Source organism: Phaenicophaeus curvirostris, chromosome 16 (genome assembly GCF_032191515.1).
Source record: "Phaenicophaeus curvirostris isolate KB17595 chromosome 16, BPBGC_Pcur_1.0, whole genome shotgun sequence".
Classification (NCBI taxonomy): Eukaryota; Metazoa; Chordata; class Aves; order Cuculiformes; family Cuculidae; genus Phaenicophaeus; species Phaenicophaeus curvirostris.
In genome coordinates, this window is record NC_091407.1 from 7,163,398 (window position 1) to 7,184,022 (window position 20,625).

A 20,625-nucleotide genomic window follows, 5' to 3' on the forward strand; every position below is an offset into this window, starting at 1 on the left:
TAGCCTGGAGTGTTGCAGTAATAGCAAGACAGAAGAAGGAAAATGTGTTTCTTTTCCCTGGGCAAGGATGCCCTTTTCCCAGTTAATGTTAAGAGTGGGTGTTTTAATGCTGGGTCAGACCCTGTGCTATTGCTATACGTGTCAAGACAGTATCTTCTGCCTGTCTAAAATGTTTTCCCTTTTGATCCATGTATTCATTAACTTTTTTCTTTACCAGGTATTCCTTGTTTGCAGTAGTTAATCACCAGGGAACCTTGGAGAGCGGGCACTATACCAGCTTCATCCGGCAGCACAAGGACCAGTGGTTCAAGTGTGATGATGCCATTATCACCAAGGCTAGCATTAAGGATGTGCTAGACAGCGAAGGGTAAGTTGTGAGCTGGAAAGGGGAAAGGAAAGGAAACTTCGACTGTTAGGTTTCCCTCACTTTCACTTAAAAGACCCTTTCAACACAGAGAAGGCTTCATTTCTCTCTTCGAGTACCCGATGTCTCTCTCTGTGTATGTACCCGTGCTTCAGAATGTTGCTTTGTAACCCTGGATTTGTTGAAGGAGGGAGAGTGGAAAGACGAGGGCCATCAGCTGGCTTTGCAGTGTCTGTAACTGGTGCTTGTGTCCAAACTCTTCCTTGCTAACGGAGAGGACTCCAAAAACCGAAGTGACACGATGTTGTAGTGTAGGAGCAGTCCCTTCTTCCATGACACCATTCAGTCTTTGGCTGCAGAACCTATGGATTACAATGAGTGTAAAAGATTTGAAGAAAAGCCAGTAAGAATATATTCTGAGCCAGAGAGGCAGGGCTGTGTGGGAGGCAGGTATAGAATTTGAGCCATTTCTCATCTCGTGGCTTTAAATTGATTTCATATTGGCATTATGGCTTCAGGTATTTGCATTAGACAGGTATTGGGAGTGCAGAGAGTTTGCAAGGGAGGCATCTTCGTGATCCTTATTTGAGGGAGGCATTGGGGACTGGTATGTGTTTTGAGAATAAGATAACTTTAATTTTGAAGTCTTCGTTCTGCGTTTTCAGCTATGGAAAGATAAGCCTGTATTGTTCTTGTTTTAATTATCCCTGACATTTCCACTGATTGCTGCAGGCACAGATGTTCAGTTTGTAATTTTTTGAACAGATTTTCCCATTTCAGTTTTTGAACTTCTACCAGGAAGAGTAAAAAAAAATACATATATAGATCTTAAAATACAGGAATTGTAGCGTTAAATGATTTGACAAAGTAACTTCTGCTTCGAGGTCATCAGAAAAATGGTTTTGTTTTGCTTCAGTAACAAGTGGCTGGCGCTGGCCCTCAGATGGGGTTTGTCTGTGGCAGAAACTGCTGTAGGCACGGAGAGAAAACCCAATGCAACTGCTGCCTAGACCTCTTGTTAAAGGCTGGGCTGAGCTCTGGTACATTTTCCCTGGTTCAGATAAAGGTTGAAACTAAGATCTGCATTGTCTAAGGGAAGCTGCACGGGGCGTGAGATGGAACGATAATAATTGGAAAGTCTCAGAAGTGCTTTGCAGCATTTTAAGAGTCGTGCAGTGACCCTGTCAGTGTGCGGTGTGTACGGTGCAGAGACGAGCCTGATTCCCTCTGACTGGGCTCCGTTAGGTAGCAGTACACAAAGTAATTAAGGACAGAAAGAATTTTATCCTATGGAAATGCCAGATATTGACGTGCAGATTGAGATATTGGATATTTGAGTCGATGTTGATTGTGCCATACGAGTTTTCCCCCACGTGCCTGATTCTTCGGAGTTTTTTCCTGTAGCGATAAATGGCACAGTCTGCAATAATCCAGAGTCTGATGCTTTGGTAATGGGACTTTAAAGGAACGGTTGTATCTTAAAGCACCTCAGTCATATTTTGTCATGCTGGTATTAAATGGTACATGTAAAATGATCCAGAGCTTCCAGGTTCTGAACAGATTGTGCAAGAGGGTTTGACTGTTTCAACTGTTCAGTTCCCTGAGTTGCCGGTAAAATTATTTCAGCTGGCTTCCCTCCTTCTCTATAACTACCTGAAAGGAGGTTGTAGAGAGGAGAGTGATGGCCTCTTCTCCCAAGTGACAGGGGACAGGACAAGAGGGAATGGCCTCAAGCTCCACCAGGGGAGATTTAGGCTGGACATTAGGAAAAAATTTTTCACAGAAAGGGTCATTGGGCACTGGCAGAGGCTGCCCAGGGAGGGGGTTGATTCACCTTCCCTGGAGGTGTTTAAGGCACGGGTGGACAAGGTGCTAAGGGGCATGGTTTAGTGTTTGATAGGAATGGTTGGACTCGATGATCCGGTGGGTCTCTTCCAACCTGGTTATTCTATGATTCTCATCCACAGTTACTGTAGGTAACTGGAATGTCTCTAGAATCGCTTCGAATTGAAAAGAGAAAAATTAATAGTTCTAATTTTTTCTCACTGCATTAATGGAAACCCTGCTCTGCTCCAAGGCAGAGCAGAAAGCTGAACCTGTCCCTCTGCTTTCTTGCAGATATTTGCTGTTCTATCACAAGCAGTTCCTGGAGTATGAATAGCCTTATCCAGCAGCTTGTCAGATATAAACAAGGAAGAAAATAAGCAAGCCTTCTGAATCGACACACAAACCTACCTGAAATGAAAAGACCCATTAAAACCAACTAGCACTGAGCTGTAACAGGACCTACTTGACATTGACTCAAAGCCTGGCGGAGTAAGAAATGAACAATGTGCAACGTGTATGCAGTCCCGCAAGGACAGAAAGGGGGAAAAAAAAAGAGGCGACAGTCAGTCACTTAACAGAGGAAATATAAAATGAAAGGAATGCTCTGGGTGGGGGAAATGGGAGCAGAGGAGTCCGGGCGCTGGTACATCTCCTGTGTTCCTCCAAAGTGTGTGTGGGAAGGCAAGGGTTATACCCTCATCTCCATAAAGCATCTTCTCCATTTGGTGCTTCAGCTCCAACGACCAATCACATACAGTTAAAATTAAAAATCCAAGCCCATTTTTTATGCATATGGGTCTGAAAGCAGTAGAGTGGAGGAGGAGGGGATGACACGACTAAAGGACTTCGCAAGTATCTTTTTATTTGTGAATTTTAGTTATTAAATAAATACAGTATGAAACTATTAGGCTCTTTTTTTTCCAACAACCATAAAAGAAATCCTGGATTGTGGAACTGAAGCTACAGTACTGACAGGTAATGTTTAATGCCATCGGACTGCTCATCAAAAGCATCAGCACAGATTATTTTCTGTTTGAGCCCTTTTTTGTTTTGTTTTCTATAAATAGCTATTTTCTTAATTTTTTTCCTTTTATTCCTTTTTTTTTTCACAAGAATGAAATTCATAAATGCAACCATCAGTAAAAATGAATGAATTGGCGTGTTTATACTGTAAAAGTGGTCTTGGTTCTTTTTTTAAATCTTGTGAATAAGTTTGAATTTCTCAAAATTCCTTGTTTTGTTGTTGCTGGGTTTGGTTTGTCTTTTGCTCTGTTGCCTTCTGGCATAGAGAGAACACTCGAAAGGACCTTGGTATGGAAAAGTGTGCCATCTGTTCGGAGCGGTTGCTGCTGGGGGCAGCGTCGAGGGGTGGATCTGCTGCTGCTACCAAGCGCTTCTGCAGTGCACTCGGGTTTAAGTAAACAACACATTTTCCTGGTGTGTGCTGGGCTGGTATTGGTTCCTTGTATCCTTCCATGTGTATTAACTCCTCACGTACTCCTCTCCTTGCAGACCTGCCACATCTGCTGTGTCCTTCCCCGGCAGCACTCGGTGCCCCAGCTCACTCGTGCTTTGTCACAAGTGCAGTTTTGCTTTTTCCTTGCCCTTTTCCATTGTGGCCGTTTAGAGCAGCGTTGGCTTGTTGGGATCCCAGCAGCGACTGCTCGAGTGCTGTGCCTTGCTCTAGGGACCATGGGCTGTGGATGGATCACAGCCTGCGTGAGGAAACGTTTGGGCACAGAGCTGAAGAGAGTAAAGATAGCTTTGTTCCCTCTTCTTTATAGAACTTAGAGCTGTGTGTAAGAGTCACCCCAAAAAAGGTTTTTCAGCTGTGTGACCTTTTAGATTCTGTGCCCTAGAAATTAATTACAGGGGTCTGACCTGACCGAGCCAGGGAAGGGGAGATCTCTGATGGACGGAAGGAAAAAGGACAATGAGGCAAGCTGGTTGTGTTGTTTTTTAAACGAGCATCTTTCAAGAGCAGCTGAACAAAAGGATGTGAAATTGCATTTGGCTTGTGTACAAACTAGAAGAGTAGAAGGCAGCTCTGTACATGAAGAGGTTTCCACGCCAGCTTGCACCGGGGAGGGAAGTAGGGAAAGGCGATCGAAGCACCCCGAATACCCAGCTACCCCAGAAAATGTGCAGTACGGCACGGGAACCGCCCAGGCAGCCCGATTCCTGCAGCAGCGATCGTGGACTCTGCGTTTGTAACCTGTCCTACCCCATCGTCATGCTTGAAATAATTTTCCATTGCAATTGGGTGCTGCAAGATTTAACCTGAGCGTTCTTGTCACGAATGAAAAACCGGTGGAGAAATGCGGCTGAGCACCCGCAGGAAGGGCCCCTCCCTCCCGCTTTGGACACGGTGTCGTGCGGAGGCTTGACGATGCTTTCTGCTACCTCTTAATAATGCAGCAGGCTTGCAGAGGAAGACAAGAATCAGCCTTTCCTTATTCCCAGGGCTGCTGCCGTGTCCTGCTGCTGGAGGAGGAGTGCCATCGCGCGGCAGCCGGCCTCGCCGTGCGGGGACGCCTTCGCTTTGTGATATGAGCTCTGAGCCTTTGGCTGCTTTTTTTTGATGCTGGAGCCCGAACAAATGAATTCTGGTTTCCACCAGCACGCGCTTGGCCACCGGCACTAATGCAGGCTGTTTCGTTAATCCTTTAGAAACAAATGGTTTGGGGACAACGCCAGCCGTATCAATCAGCCTTAGCGTCAGCCCTGGAAGGCTGGTGCCGAGCGCTGAGCTCTGCGTGCAGATGGTTTCAGTGGGAGATGGAGAGCGAGGTAGATCTGATGCTCTGTCTCTGCTTTCAAAAGCAGGATTCCTGGTGTTAATACTCTTCTCCTCCCCCCCAACCCCACCCCGTGTCTCTCCCTGAGTCGAAGCAGGCATGTTTCTATTTCCATGAACAGTAAATCAGGTTGCTGGAGGAGGAGAGCGCATTTTCCTTCCCCCTGTGAAATGGAAGAGCAGCTGCTGTCATACTGGCAGCGCTGCCCTTCGTGATGCTTGTTCTCAAACACAGCCTTCCCTTACCCTTCATCTCCGAAGCAGCCGTGCCGCTCGTTCGCTGGGTTTATTCCCCACAGAGCCAGGCGGTTTCTCTGCGCAGAACTCTCTCAACATCACCGTACGGAAAACACCAACCACCGCACGCTGGGCTGTGGGTGGTGGAGCTGCGCCTGCCTGATGTGCCAGCTCCCGAGCCACGGCTGCGCCGCTTCAGCTGCTCCCCCTCTCCGTTTCAGGGAGCAATTTGGGGCCAAGTTGTTTGTGTTGAGATCGCAGTTTGATATCGACACAGCGTGATGCAGGAATGGCTGGAGCCGAGGCTGGTGTCTGTGAAGTGTGTGCTCTTACCTACTGGCAGTGAACGCAGCTCTAAGTGGGGCACAAAACCAGCCAGAAAGTGGCTTTAAGGATAATATTTTCTCGTTTTCAGCTGCTTGACTAGGGAGGCTTTTCTTGGTGCTGGTGCCTAATGAGAACCTGAGCCAAAACAGAAGTGTGAGAACTGATTGACCCCCAGGTGGGTGCTCCTGCTCCAAATCGGTGCCCGCTCTCCGTGCAGGTCCTTGTCACGGCTGTACCTGCTCGTGTCCCACACTGACAAGGTCCCTCTGGTGCTGGCGGTGGCGTCCCCAGCTGTGCTGCACCAGGGGCTGCAAAGGGGATCCCAAAGGCATTGATTCCTGGTGGTTCTCCGCCATCGGAGGGTTGTATCTGAGAGCCTGTATTATTCTCTCTGCAGTTTTGTTCAAGTTGCTCCATGTTACCTTTTTCCTTACGTGCTGATAACAGTCGTCGCATTCCCTGAAGGTGAGGACAGCACCTCTGTGAGGGTGAGGAGCGCTCCCCTCGTGTGTGGTGGGGCTGGAAGGAAGAACTCGGCTGCTGCTGAGCATATTCCCCAGTTCATGGGCCGCCAGCCCGCGTGGTGATGGGATGGAGAGTTCCAGCCCTGGACAGGCTTTGTACTGCCTCGCACGAACGCTTCACTAAAAGCTTTCTCGTTTGAATAATTGATGCTTCTTGATCCTCAGGAGATGCCCTGACTGCAAAGCTGGTGGCACGTGCTCAGTTGCTTCTATCCTAGTTTTAAATAAGGATCTGAGTCTCCTTGCACAAGGAGCACGGCTGGGGGTTCCCGCAGGCGATGGGCGCCTGTCCCAGGAGGTGACACCTGAATGTCCACAGGGCGCTGGAGCTGGGCTGAAGCCACATGTCCCCAGTGCTGCTGCTGGGAGGGGGCAGGAGGCAAGGTGTGGCATCTGCTGAGGAAGGTTTTCCTTCTCGGGGAGCCCCGTCCTGGCTGGGAAGCACTTGGGCAGGGGGACATGGGTCTGGGAGGACGAGGGGGAGGTCGAGCAGAAGTGGGAGGCCAGGTGAGAATGGAGATGAAGCTGCAGGAGACCACAGAGGGAGCAGGACATGGAGCAGCAGAGGAGGATGAGGAGAAGCCGAGAGCTTTGAGAGGATGAGATGAGCGTGGACAGGAGTTTGAGAGCAGGGGTAGGACAACAGGCTGAGGGGGATGGGAGTGGAGTGGAGGCTGAGCAGGAATGCAAGTGGAGACTAGGGGAGATGAAAGGAAGAGTAAGAGCAGGAGGGTGAGAAAGAGCGAGGTCAGCAATGGAGAGAGTGAGGGAGCTGGTGTAGAGATGAGGCTGTGGAGATGGAGGCTGGAAAAAAGCTGAGGCCAAAAGGGGAGTGAGTGGAAGGCTAGGAAAGAGTAAGGATTCGGGCTGAGGAAGGGTGGGAGGCCTGGGAGGAGCTGAGGCCAGAAGGGTGGAAGGCCAAGGAAGAGGCTGAGCAAGGGTGGAGGCCAAGGAAGAGGCTGAGCAAGGGTGAAGGCCAAGGAAGAGCGGGAAGTCAAAAGGGGGTGGGGGCCAAAGCGAGCATTGAAGCCGAGCACGTGCATGGGCTGAAGTGGCTTCTGCGGCCAAAATTGTAGTTTTGGAGGAGCTGGGATGCTGATGGTACCACAGGATTTGGAGCCGTGGTTTCGGAGACTGTGGGAGCTGAGGCCGTGGGGCAGGAGGCCCACAGGACCAGAGACCATGGGGACTTGAGGCCAGAGGCCACCAGAACAGATTCCACAGCAGGGAAATGAGAGGAGCTGGGGCCATGGAGGAGGAGGGTGAAGATGACGACTTGGAGGCCCCAGGGGTGGGGGGGTGGGGTTGTGTTGTGGCTGTGTGAGAGGAAATGCCAAGAGAGAGTGGAAGGCTGAGCTGGCAGGGAGGCCAAGAGGATGTTAAGGCGGCAGATACCGCTGTCACTGCGCCCTTGCTTGTGGCCACGGTCAGTGTCCTCTTCTCCACACACGTGGGTGAGCCCTTGCTCTCCCCATCGCGCTGTGGGGTGGTGACCTTCAGGGCTCACCCGCTGTGCTCAGGAGACCCATCGGAATAGAACAAGATGTCGGGTTTGGAAAGGCTTTTCTCCCCTTGGACACAAACGCAGCGCGATACAAACCTCATCCCTCGTGCTACCGTGGGACAGGGACCTTGCTAAACAGAGAGGAGAGATGAAAGGCAAAACAAAGGGATAATGATACAGAGAGTTGCCAGGCTGGTTCCTGGAGTAACTCAAGACAGCAAAAGTTTGCCCCGTGTTGGACCAACCTCACCTTAAACCACCTCTTGCACCTTCTGGTTCTATTGGGTTTCATGTGGTCCTGACACCTTTCAGCTCTGTGACTGGGTGTCAGTCATGGCACTGGCTTTAATCACAGTCACTGCCCAGGTGGTGCTTTCTTTAGTGGCAAGAGAACACTGAGATGGAGGAGACAGCATCTGTTATAACTCTGCTCACGCTTTCTCTAGCTCTCCACTTTCCCAGCACCAATTTATGCATGTATTTACTTATATTTATTCTTCCAAGTTTGAAGCTCTAGTTTAGTTTGAGAAAGGGGAGGGGATGAGCTCCTACCAGGAGTGATTTCTCACCAAGCAAAAAACTCCTATCCTCTCCTTTAGTGAAAATGAGAACTTAAGTTATGTGTTGAAACCTGCATTTTTCCACGGTGGCTTTCAAAGCCAGGACAGATGAAAATCTTCCCTCAAAGCAGCTGCATCTCGAGCTGGTGCATCACTTTTACCAGCTCTTTTGAGTAACCCAGACCAGATGTACATCAGTCCTTTTAGAAAGTCTTTTTAGAAAGTTCTCAGCCTTGGAGTAATGTTCACATTTAAATCCACTTCCAGGGGGAATTTTGGTGTCTGTCCCAGCTCCTCCCGTGTGTCCTGTCAGAGGGCAAAGCTTTGCCATCATCCATGGCCTGTTCTCCCCTCTCGAGCAGTGTTGAAAACTGCTGGTGGATCTTCCCAAATACCCTGTCCTGTAAAGAAACTTCTGTTAAAGTCAGAAAACACACTGCTATTGCGAGCATGGCAGAGGCAGTCAGTGAACATTAGAACTTCCATTAATATCTTCTCGAGTCTGAGTCCACGTTTGAGACGCTCGCAGCTCTGCTTGTAAACGGCTGGTGTCACATGGGAGTTTTCAGGCAGGGGAAGGCGTGCTCTCCGTGGGACCCAGTGGACGCCACAGTCTGGTTCTGCCTCTGCATCAACATTCTTTGCAGAGGCGAAGCGACGCTGATGGTGGAACCAGGTTGAAATGCCCAATGAGACGTCGCACGCAATGACTGGGATGCACAGAAGAGCCTGCAGAGGTCGAGGCGGGGGATGAGGGCACTGCTCAATGGGAAGCGACTTCTGTCACTGGGAAAGCACAAGAATGAGAATTTCATCTCCTGAGTGGAAGAAAACAGCGCTGTCCATAACCCACAGCACTGGCCGTAGCCTACAGCCCTTGGGCACGGACTGGGCCGGGTCCAACGCTCCTGGTGGAGGCCGCTACGGTCGCAGGGAACGGAGGGTGAAGCAGCTGTTTTGGGGGCAGTGGGAGCGTCTCTCTTTTCTGATCCTATGCAGGAACATTCACTACGGTCACGCCAAGGGTGTCTTCTCTTGTGAAGGAGAACATATGATTTTGAAGTGGCCGTCGTCAGGGCTGGGAACGGCCCCAGCGCTTCCTGTGCTGCATATCCCGCTGTGAGAGGGGGCAGCTCTTTCCGCTATGTGACAGGAGGTGCTGTGGAATGATTTGGTCTCTTGTACAGCAGAGCTGTGCCCAGGGAAGCAGAAGCCACAGGTTTCCACTGGCTCTGGGACCTTGCTGGATCCATCCCCAAAGCTGCCTGCTTCCACCAGACGATCTGCAAATAAGCAATGTGAATTAGCCGAAGGGTTTGTAGGAGCGCCTTTCACCCAAGAAATGCTCTGCAGTGTTGCAGTAGAGCTATAAAGAGCTGGTCCTGGAACCAGAGAGGATGTCCAGCTCCCCCCACGCTGGTAAAGCCCACGGCGCGGTGTGTGTTGAATGTAACACATCATCTGCATCCTCACGCCTCGTCCTGCTGGAAGGTGAGATCGCAGGGGGAAACTGGGAAGGGCTGGAGAACAGGCCTTATGAGGAGCGGCTGAGAGAGCTGGGGGTGTTTAGCCTGGAGAAGAGGAGACTGAGGGGAGACCTCATTGCTCTCTACAACTACCTGAAAGGAGGTTGTGGAGAGGAGGGATCTGGGCTCTTCTCCCAAGTGACAGGGGACAGGATGAGAGGGAATGGCCTCAAGCTCCACCAGGGGAGGTTCAGGCTTGATATCAGAAAAAAAATTTTCACGGAAAGGATCATTGGGCACTGGCAGAGGCTGCCCAGGGAGGTGGTTGAGTCACCTTCCCTGGAGGGGTTTAAAAGATGGATGGATGAGGTACTGACGGGCATGGTTGATAGGATAATGATTGATAGGAGCGGTTGGACTCGATGATCCAGTGGGTCTTTTCCAACCTAGTGCTTCTGTGATTCTGCAGTGCGTCCCCCACGAGTTCCCCGTCTTCTCCCAGTCCCCCCAGTACAGCCAGCACTCACTCACCTTTGCAAGAGTCCTCCTTGCGGTGGCAGGTCCCGGCACTGGCTTGGCAGGAGACCACCTCTCCCTTCCTCCTCAGGTGCGTCCAGCCCAGGAGCAGGGAGCAGAGGAGGGTGCAGAGGCAGAACCCCAGCAGCAGGTAAACCACCAGCCACGGCTCCTGCTCCACGCACACCTTCCGCTCCAGCACAGTGACAGACAGCGAGGCCGTGCCCAGGGTGGCTGGTGGATGGGGGGTGCCCGCCAGGACACCCGCTGTGGGCCAGGCAGAGATGAATGTGCTTAGAAACCACTCGGGTACGTGCTTTGTGCTATTGACTCTTTGGAGGGGACAGGGTGTCACTAATCATGCCCTCTGCTTAGAGAGAATTTGAAAGCGGCTTTGCGGAACCTCTGTTTGCTTCCAGTTTTCTTGCATGGAGAGGTAGAGGAGACCCATTTTCAACCCTTATTCTCACCCTTCCCTGGTGATGATTGCAGATCTCAGGGAAAATAACCCATCTCCTGCCTCTCTCCTTCCCCGAAGGCTGGAGGCAGCTCAGCAAGGTGGGAAGTGCAGCTGCTAGTCCTGCTCTGGCTGGTGGAGCGGGACAGGTCTGTGAAACACAGACACAAAAAGGGAAAACGATGGAGTCGTATGATGGAGAAAATGGGAGAGAGATGGATGCTCTGGCTTTCTTTTCCCCGGTCTCAGTGAAATGGCAGCACAGACACAACATCCCAGGCTGAAGAAAGAAGGTTTGCTGCCCCTTCCCTAGTTTTGCTCCCGTGCCCTGGTTCCTCTCCCAGCCCAGCCCTGGGGGTTCGTGCCCCCCATCCCCGCTCCTGCCCTCACGCGCAGACTTACTGTCACAGGTCGGGGCGCATTGGTTCGGGTGCTGCCCGCAGATCGCGGTGCAGTTGATGCATTCTTTGAGGAGCTTGTCGTAGTAGAAGCCGGCTTTGCTGTTGCAGTCCATGGACTCTGCAGGAGGGAAGGGAGACGAACACAGAGTCTTGAGCGCGTCCTCCTCCTCCCCTGTTTGAGCAGGAGGCTCCCATGCCTCTGTCCTCCCACCGCTCCCAGCGCCTGGCTTTGTGCGAGGATGAGCCCGCGGCTGCTTCGAAGCAGCACACGGCTCCGACGGGCACAGGGCGAGACCTGCACGCTGCTCTAAGTGTTGACAACCTCTCCAGGGCTGGCAGGGTGACAGATCCGCGGGAGAGGAGGCTGCTGGCAGCTGCGCAGGGAGGGGATGGGGCACAGCCAGACTTGTGCAGCTGTACCCAACCCTAACAGCGAGCTCCTGCTGCTCCTCTTGGAGCTGCTGCTGCCCTGGGGCTTGCACAGCTTTCCAGAAAGCACCAAAACCTGCCTGAGCGTTGGCTCGGGACCCTGGGCACGGCATCTGCCGTTCTCAACGAGGAGACGTGACTTGTCACTGCACGCAGCTCTGCCGCAGGACAGGGTGCAGCCATCCCAGACCATGGCTCACTGGGAGGGAAGGGGCCACGCTCAGGGTTGCACACAGGGTTTGGGTGCAAAGTGCATCTGTCTCTCTTCCTCACTTGGTGTCACTGCACCTTGATGCCCAGCACAGGGCTCGCAGCACAGCCTTGCAAACATGCAGCTTGAGTTTATAATTATATACATCAGCTGAACCTGGTGTATCTCAAGGCCTTTGAAGGGTGGGATGTCACTGGTTGGGGACAAGCATTGATGCAGCTCAGTGACCGTGGGAACGAGAGGTACAGAGGTGTGGATGAGTTGATCCTAGTCGGTGCTGAGCTGTTACCAGACCCAGATCAGCGCTGAGAAGCTGTCACGTTGCCCGGGGTTCTTGGCCTGGAGCTCTGTTAAGCTGAGCTGGCTCAGAGCCTGCCCTGTGTTTCATCCCAGGGCGTGATCTCCTCTCCCAGCTTTGCCCCTTGGCTGCCTGCTCTGTGCGGGGACAGCCCCGCGGTGCCCAGCACTCACCGCACAAGGCAGCACACCTCCTCACTGTGTGCCGGCCGCATACGAGGCTGCAGGGGATGCACTGTCTAACGAGGACGTCCCAGTACTGCCGATCGGTGCAGTTGTTCTTGGCATCCCACCGGGCGTGCGTCCCATCCATGGCTGTGGAAAGGGAGGTGAGTAGGTAGGAGGTGGCCCTCCAGCCACCTCGTCCCGTTGCTGTGTCCAGCCCTCCCTCTCCCTAGGTTTGGGCAAGATTGTATGGCAAAATCAGCTTCAGGCTCTTCAAATTACAACCCTGCAGGAGCCTGTCCTGTTCCAGTCCCTGGGGATGCGCAGGGAGAGCTCTGTGCTGCACTTAGAGGGTGTGGGGATGCAGGGGGCTGCCTGGGAGAGTAAAAGCAGTGAGAACCACTCCTGTCTCCACGTGCTTTTTTGAAAAGAACGGAAATACAATCAGTATAACCACTGGCAATGTCTTCTAAAACAATTTTTAGTTCTGGAAACTTCTCAATTCAACTTCTTCTGCAGCATTGGGGTGATTCATGCCATCCCATGCGTGATTTCTGATATCTCCCTTTGGGTTTCTTGCATCATAATGAAACCTGATTTTGATATGTAAAGCTCCTTCAAGCAGCAGGAGGAGGGACTTCTCTCTACGAGAGCTTTAAGCACTGCTTTAGCCAGTGCCAGCTGGGATGCTAGGAGGTGGACGTCCTCTTGTCCCCGCAAGGAGCCATTTGTCCCATCCTCCTCCCTGTGCTCACATGCGCTGGAGGTGATGCCAAAGGCACAGAGATGAGGCGTTGGCAGCCAAGCACTTACAGTTTTAAGAATAAGTTAATAATGAGCAATGACTTAGCAGCAGCTGAAATATTTCTGAGTGTCCCCATCTTTGGGTGCTGTGTATCTCTGTCTGCAGCCTCATCTGTGCCGCTGCAGGGTTTGGCCTTGGAGGCAACCAAGGTGATGGTCTCAGTTCCTGGCCATGCCCGTGCTGCTCAGCAGCCCCTGCCAGCGTGCCAGGTCGTGTCATGTCACGCAATCAGTCCACAACAAGCACGACTTAGCAGCTAGAGGAAGCGCTAACCCAGCACAAGGGTGGCCACAGTGGAAATGAGCCATTTGCTGATGGAGAGGGCTCACGAGCAACCGCATCCCTCTGTGAGCCGTGCTGGTGAGTCACAGCTGTTTCCTGCCACTGCTGATGGGACCCAAAAGGTTTAAAACTCCCTGCTACCCCAGCTCAGCACTGACTTCTGCATGCCCAAAGGCTGCACATCGCGTCGGCCAGAGCCTCTGCAGTGCAGCTGCTGCAAAGCTGAACTTTGATTTGTATATAGAGTCATAGCATTGATTGGGTTGGAAGGGACCTTAAAGATCATCTAATTCCAACCCCCCTGTGATGGGCAGGGACACCTCCCACTGGATCAGGCTGCCCAAGGTCCATCCAACCTGGCCTTGAACACCTCCAGAGGTGGGGCACCCACAGCTTCCCTGGGCAACCTGTTCCAGGGCCTCCTCACCCTCATGGTGAAGAAATTCCTCCATATGTCTAGTCTAAATCTGCCCCCTTCAGTTTATACTTACACTTTTTAGCCTTTGTAAACAATCCCTCCCCAGCTTTCTTAGAGCCCCTTCAGTTACAGGAAGGTCGCTATAAGGTCCCCTTGGAACCTCTTCTCCAGGCTGAACAACCCCAACTCTCTCAGTCTGTCCTCGTATGCGAGGTTCTCCAGCCCTCTGATCATCTTTGTAGCCTCTTCTGGACCCATTACAACAGTTCCACCTTCTTCTTATGTTGAGGATTCCGGAACTGGACATACTACTCCAGATGAGGTCTCACCAGAGAGGAATAGAGGGGCAGAACCTCATCCCTCGCCCTGCTGGCCACACTTGTTTTGACACAGCCCAGGATACAGTTGATCTTCTGGGCTGTGAGCACTCATTGCTGGCTCGTGTCATGCTTCTCATCAATCAGCACCTCCATACCTACCTGTATATCTATTTATTTACTTGTTTGTTTGTTTCTATATATTATATACAAGTGTAATTCCTTATACTCTGGGGAGAATATCTCCTTCTCCCTCTCTAGTACTTGGGAGCGTGCAGCAGTCGGGCGCTTCACTTGTTTGTCCTACCATTGCCTGAGCAGCACCCTCCCTGCAGAGGGGCTGAGGACAGGCTTTCCGAGCTCCTGCCTGGGCCAGCACGTGTAAAATCCTCCCATTCTCTGGGTTAAATCCCCTCTGCACGGGGATGCAGCCCTTGTAGTCCCAGTTGTTCCATTAACATTGCTACAAAATTAAATAATTGCTTTCCATCAAGCTGACTGAAGACGTTCCCCAGGGCAGAGCAAGGCTCAGGCTCACGCTCACATCAGATGCTCTTTGGAGATATTTTGTGCCCAAGACGAAGAAAGAGAAGGTCCCCATGGACGGCAGCGAGCCCTGCTGATGGCGCTGAGCCCTGGAGACGGTGGTGAGCCTGGGCTTCCTTGAGCTATGATGGGGTTTCAGATGGGACAGACACATGGGGAATGGAGATTTGGGGCTGTGTCTAACCTGCAGGCTGGCCACATCCTTCCCTGATGCTGCTCTACTGTGAGGGCAGGTTTGAGGCGGTGTTTGACCCCATCGAGGAATAATCCTGCTGCACAGCTGAGCTCTTCTCCCCAGGGAGCCTCAAGATACGCGTGGTGCTCGTGGCATGGTGCAGCCATACAATTTCCAGCAAAGCTGGGTGCGTCTCCTCCTCTACCTCTGCACCCACCAGGGACCAGCCTCCCGAACTCCCCTATGGACCCCCCATCCAAAGCATTCAGCGATCGTTTCACCCCGAGCCCCATAGCACTGATGATATTCAGCAGGGTGGGAACTCTTTGTGGTGGCTCTGCCTCTGCAGAGAGAGCCCAGGGAGTCCCTCCTGTCCCTGCCAGCCCTCTGGAAATGCCGCTGTGGCCCCGAGCCCTGGCACGGACAAGCCCTTCACCCCCATCTCCCCATACAGCCCCTCCACGGGGTAACTCACGTTCGACTCTCCCGCGGCGTCTACTTTCTCTCGGCTTCTGCCATCGCACGGTGAGCTCCAGCTCCGAACCTGCACATGGCTCGGGGGGTTTATTATTAGAGATAGATTTGATTAATGCCTGGGCCGTGGGTTTCCTGGGGTTTCCCCTTATCCCTTCGATGCAAATCGACCACACGCACAGCGCGCTGCATTGGCTCGCCGGGCGTCCCTGGCTGCTGGGGCTCAGGCACTAGGGAGGGAGGGACCCCGTGGGGTGACGTGTCCTGGGCATGGGGTGATGTGTCCTGGGCGTGGGGACAGGTGTCCTGGGCCAGGCAGCCACGCTGCAGAGGGGCTTTCAGGGGTGGGGGCTCGGCGGCACCTGTCCCTGCATCACCTGGCTCCAGTGGGAGGTTTCCTTGGGCAGAGAGGGATGCTCTGTGCAGGAGACACTTATCCTGGTCTAGTCCAAATCTGCCCCTCTCCAGTTTATATGCATTCCCCCTCATCCTATCACCACAAGCCTTTATGAATAGTCCCTCCCCGGCTCTCTTGTAGCCTTTTTCAGGTATTGAAAGGTCGCTACAAGATCTCCTTGGAGCCTTCTCTTCTCCAGGCTGAACAACCCCTCGGTGCCCATGCGGCTGGGAGACTGAGCCCCAGCAAAGGGGACTTGGTCCCCTTTGCTGGGGCTCAGTCTCCCAGCCGCATGGGCCCTGAGGCTTTAAACACTGCATTTTTCTCCTACATCTCTGTCTCGGTGGCAGGAGGGTTGTGCTGCCCTTGCTGCTTCTGCTGGAGGTTCACAAAGCATTAGTAGCACAGCTTGGTTTTCACAGGCGGAAAGAGCTACCTCTGCGCTGCTGTCAGCCTCCTGTTCTACAGCTGTGTATTTATTTTTAGACCTCACCCTGCGACTGGAAGGAGCTTGATGAGCCAAGTGGTGAAGCAGCAGGCTCAGAGGTGGGATCCAGACTGCACCGTGGCGCTGAGAGCATCTGCCCTGCCTCAGCCGGTGCAGGAGGGAGAGGACTGGGATCACCAATCTGGCCAACGGCACGCGGTGCTCTGGAGGGGATTTCTAGAAAAAGCAAAGCCAGATGGCACAGTTATTGGTTTCCCTTTTTATCACTGGCAGCACGGTCATTCCTGGAGGTTTCTATCCCTTTCCCACAGAGGTGCTGGGCAGGGCTGTGCTGCGGCCGTGCCACTGGGAAGGGGTGAGAGGTACTTGGAGCATGACAGGACAGTGACTCAGCTCAGCCTGGTGGGACCTTTCTGCAGAAGCAGCTGAAGCGGGAAGGAAGAAGCAATACCTGTTACTTTCTATAAATGTCAGCAGGGTAGCATCAAGGGTTTTTTTTCCAGTTCAGCTCAAAAACTCTGACTTTGCGCTCGCCGTGGTGATCTGCAACTGAGAGAGAGCAAAAGGCTGCTTGTGGGGTGCAACACGCTGTGTCCATTGAAGGGACACTGGAAGCTGAACCTGCTCGTAGGGAACAAATCCCCAAGGCAGAGAAACGCGGCTGCCCATGGCTGCTCAGCCCCACAGTGGCTCGTCACATCCCAGATCCCGTGGGAGAGAGGGAACCAGCTTTGACACCATCTAATGGACCACAGGGCTTGGAGTTGGGATGGCGAGAGAAGATGAGAGGATGGTGCAAAGATGGAATCGTTGCTGGGCTTGAGTGTCCCACTGGGAAGACCTGTGAGGAATCCTGGGAGGGAGCAGGAAGGCATAGGCATGGCTGGGGGGAAGGCTTGCATGGTATAAAGGTTTTGGGGGAAAATATACCTTTGACTGCACGTAGCTGGTGACCGTCCACGCATGGTCTTGTCCCACTAGCTGGGTGCACTAGGCAGACAACAGAGCCTGCAGCCCGTTTGCCTGCAGAGCTAAAGGCGACGGCAAAGGGGATTGTGATTTCAGCACTGCCTGCACTGCTGGAGCGTGGCAGAACGAGGTCTTGGAGCGATGCCCCAGCCCTGCCTGCCAGCTCTCGGGGTTTTGCAGGGGAAACCTGTCTCTGTAAATAGCAGCAGGAGACTTGCAGTTTCCACCCTGGTGAGCCCTTAAGAGGGAAGTGAGAAGCACTTTGGGGTGGTTTGTCCCTCCTCGCTGAGCAGAGAGTAGTCGGTGTGATTTCGGCTTTCAAATTCTCAGTGTATGCTGTGACTGCAGCCCCATCTCCTCGGCCGGGGGCCGCAGAAGCCTGAGCCTCTGTGCTCCAAGCAGCATCACCTCCTCCCACAGCCTCTGAGGATGGTGTGTGGCTCTTACGAACCTCCAAGTATTGCCCCCTCCATGAGCTGCTGTCTCACAGGCAAGGCGGTTGGCTGCCAGCCTGCTCTACCCAGAGTCAATCCTGTGCTCTGGGACACAGGCAGGGATGGGGCAGCAGCTGCCAGCACCCTGTTCTGTGTTCCTGGGTTAAACCCTTCCTTTTCTGAGTGCCCCTGATAGGAGAGCATCTATTGGCTGTTCCCCATGCAGCCTCCCAGTGTGGTCCATGCCCCTGCATGGCTTTGCATCCCACAGCACCTCAGCTGCAACCCCCCTCACATTGTTTTGCATCTTCAGCATCTCTCTCTATAAGGCTCCAGAGGTGCCAAGGTCTATTTATGGTGAAAGAGCCCACTTTTGCCCCAAAGACAAAATCTTTTTTCTTCTGGACTCTTGCCCCAGTGGCATTGCTGCAAGGAGAGCTGCAGGTAATGGGCAGATAATATTTGGCTCCAGAACTTTTTCAGGGATGCCTTAACTTCCCTTTGAGTGGCTTTGCTGGGATATTTTCCTCTCAGCCTCCTCAACTTCTGCAGTCCCTCTGCTTGGGTAGGGCTGGGCACTGGCCAAGGCGTTTGCTTGCAAATACGGTCCCTCTGGGACCTGAAAAAAGGGTCCAGGGGTGGGGGAAGTGGGGGAAGAGGAGTCATTTTGGATTGAAACCAGCAACTGCAAGGCAGGGCTGAGCACAGATACTTCTGATTGTGGCTGCTGAGGACTCACTTCTTTCACTCTGATTCCCTGTGGACGTGCACTCTCGAATGCATTGGTGTCAGGATGGGCCTGTCCCCTGTGCACTGCCTGGTTGTCTCCTGTGTCCTGCCCCTACCAATGATTCCTCACAGCAAACCACAGAGCTGCTACGTGACCAGAGCCATGAGGCTGTCAGTGCCAGATATCTGTCACTGCTGTCTGGATTTTTGGTGCTGGCAGGTGCCTGGCCAGGTCCGTGGTGGCACGCTGGGTGTCTGACAGGACCTGCACCATGCCCAGCTGCAGATCCACAGCTGCTCCATGGCCATCCCATGCGTGAAGAACCACCATGTGTGCTCACATCTGCAGTGCTACAGATTAGGAGAAGTCTGGCTGGAGAGCTTCCTGGAGGAGAGGGACCTGGGGGTGTTGGTTGACAGCGACTGAACATCAGCCAGCAGTGGCCCAGGTGGCCAAGAAGGCCAATGGCATCTTGGCTTGTATCAGAAACGGCGTGACCAGCAGGTCCAGGGAGGTTCTTCTCCCTCTGTACTCGGCACTGGTGAGACCGCTCCTCGAATCCTGTGTTCAGTTCTGGGCCCCTCACCACAAGAAGGATGTTGAGGCTCTGGAGCGAGTCCAGAGAAGAGCAACGAAGCTGGTGAGGGGGCTGGAGAACAGGCCTTATGAGGAGCGGCTGAGAGAGCTGGGGGTCTTTAGCCTGGAGAAGAGGAGGCTGAGGGGAGACCTCATTGCTCTCTACAACTACCTGAAAGGACGTTGTAGAGAGGAGGGTGCTGGGCTCTTCTCCCAAGTGACAGGGGACAGGATGAGAGGGAAAGGCCTCAAGCTCCGCCAGGGGAGGTTCAGGCTTGACATCAGGAAAAAATTCTTTACAGAAAGGGTCATTTGGCACTGGAACAGGCTGCCCAGGGAGGGCGATGAGTCACCTTCCCTGGAGGTGTTTAAGGGATGGGTGGACGAGGTGCTGAGGGTCATGGTTTAGTATTTGATAGGAATGGTTGGACTCAATTATCCGATGGGTCTTTTCCAGCCTGGTGATTCTATGATTCTGTGATTCTATCTCGAGCACCCCTGGCTGCCTGCCCTGCCCACAACACTGCCACGCAATGAGGGACTCAGGGCAGTGGCAGCTCAGCCTGAGGGACCGAAGCCCCCCGGGGTGCAGTTCCAGCTCCCCACTCCTGCAGCCCAGGGGTGCCCATCCTGCTCCTGGATGCGATGCCAGGCCCGGCTATTTGGGACTCTCCCCAGGAGATGGCACCCTTGGCTAGCCCAGCCTGCGTGGGTGCTGGGTGCTGCCTTGGCAGCCCGGGCATCCTCCCACCGGCCGCTCCAGCTCTGCCTTCACCCAGCCGAGCCGGACCCTCGGTGCCAAGGAGTTTGCCACCCCACAGCAGCCAGCCAAGCCTCAGCACCTCCGCTCACACAAGCCCCTCATGCCAGGTAGGGTTCGGCTGCCCCATGCCCTCCACACTTTTCCGTTCCTCTCCCTGCGCCGCAGTTTCATCCTGCCAGCACCCTGTGAGGCTGCAGCGGAGCATCATCCCAAGGACGCTCAGCACCCACTGGTGTCCAGGTGCTGTGGCAGCCCCTGCGTCACGAGGTCTGTCCCCGGCAGCGGCTGTACCAGGGTCTGCAGGTGAGCCCTGGGGTGAGCCAGGCTCCAGAGGTGCCCATGTGCATCACTGAGGGTGATGCTGCAAGAGCCACCTTCCCAAAACCCAGATCAGGAGAGGGAAGCATTGGTGGAAACCAGGCTGTGGTCAGGGCTGGCTCCCCAAACCCAGGAGCTCGCTGGAGAGCAAGGACACCCAGATGGGAAAAGACCAGGCTTGGCTGAGGGCAGGCAGTGAGGATAAAACCCTATAAACACATAGCGAAAGGGAGGGAAGGCTCCAACAGCCGGGCTGTGCGCTGAGGTGTAAAGCGTGGGTGGCAGATAAGGGCGACGAGTCAGAGGCCAATCTTTGGCCAGAGCAGCTACTTGTATAACATGATGTTTTTAACCTGGTGGGATGTTTTTAACCTGGTTCAGTCACCTTCCCTGGAGGTGTTTAAGGCACGGGTGGACGAGGTGCTGAGGGACATGGTTTAGCGTTTGATAGGAATGGTTGGACTCAATGATTCGGTGGGTCTCTTCCAACCTAGTGATTCTGTGATTCTATGAACTCTCCATCCCCACCTCCAACATCGCTGGATTTTCTCAGGATGGGAGGCATTTCTGGCAGGACCCTCACAGGAAGGGGCTTGCAGACTGCCGAGGAGCTCGGCTGTTAATTTTTAACACTAAAAACCCTGGGGAAATTCCAGAAGGCTGGAGGGCGGCCAGTGGGAGTCTAATATTTAAAAGGGATAAAAGGGTTGACCCTGGGAATTACAGACCAGGTAGGCTGATGGCAGTGCCTGGGCAAATTATGGGCTGGGTAATTGGGGATAGTGTCAGCCAAAAATTAGAAGCTAAAAATATAATTAAGGTCGTTAGCTTGGTTTCATGGATGGCAGGTCCTGTAAAGTGAGTCGGCTTTGGGTTTTGGCATGACTCTGG

The 20,625-nt window shown here is 53.2% G+C and overlaps 2 protein-coding genes across 3 annotated transcripts in view; one reads left to right on the top strand and one right to left on the bottom strand.

The window, feature by feature from the left end:
* The window catches only part of USP22 (ubiquitin specific peptidase 22), a 97,219-nt gene extending 93,673 nt beyond the window's left edge, over window positions 1-3,546 (top strand). The window contains exons 12-13 of one of the 2 annotated variants that reach the window (XM_069870407.1): window positions 218-367; window positions 2,483-3,546. In XM_069870407.1, the coding sequence (XP_069726508.1) occupies window positions 218-367; window positions 2,483-2,525 (193 nt within the window). In that variant the 3' untranslated portion in view covers window positions 2,526-3,546. The remainder of the gene's footprint in view (window positions 1-217; window positions 368-2,482) is intronic. The other variant, XM_069870406.1, reaches the window with a different exon arrangement.
* A 5,152-nt stretch (window positions 3,547-8,698) lies between these two features.
* TNFRSF13B (TNF receptor superfamily member 13B) lies at window positions 8,699-15,211 on the bottom strand. Its single transcript, XM_069869919.1, has 5 exons — window positions 15,101-15,211; window positions 12,092-12,232; window positions 10,982-11,098; window positions 10,138-10,389; window positions 8,699-9,423 (listed from the first exon to the last, which is right to left on the bottom strand). Exons 2-5 carry the CDS (start codon window positions 12,228-12,230, stop codon window positions 9,155-9,157), a joined length of 777 nt encoding a protein of 258 aa, XP_069726020.1. The 5' UTR covers window positions 12,231-12,232; window positions 15,101-15,211; the 3' UTR covers window positions 8,699-9,154.
* Between the last annotated feature and the right edge of the window lie 5,414 nt (window positions 15,212-20,625).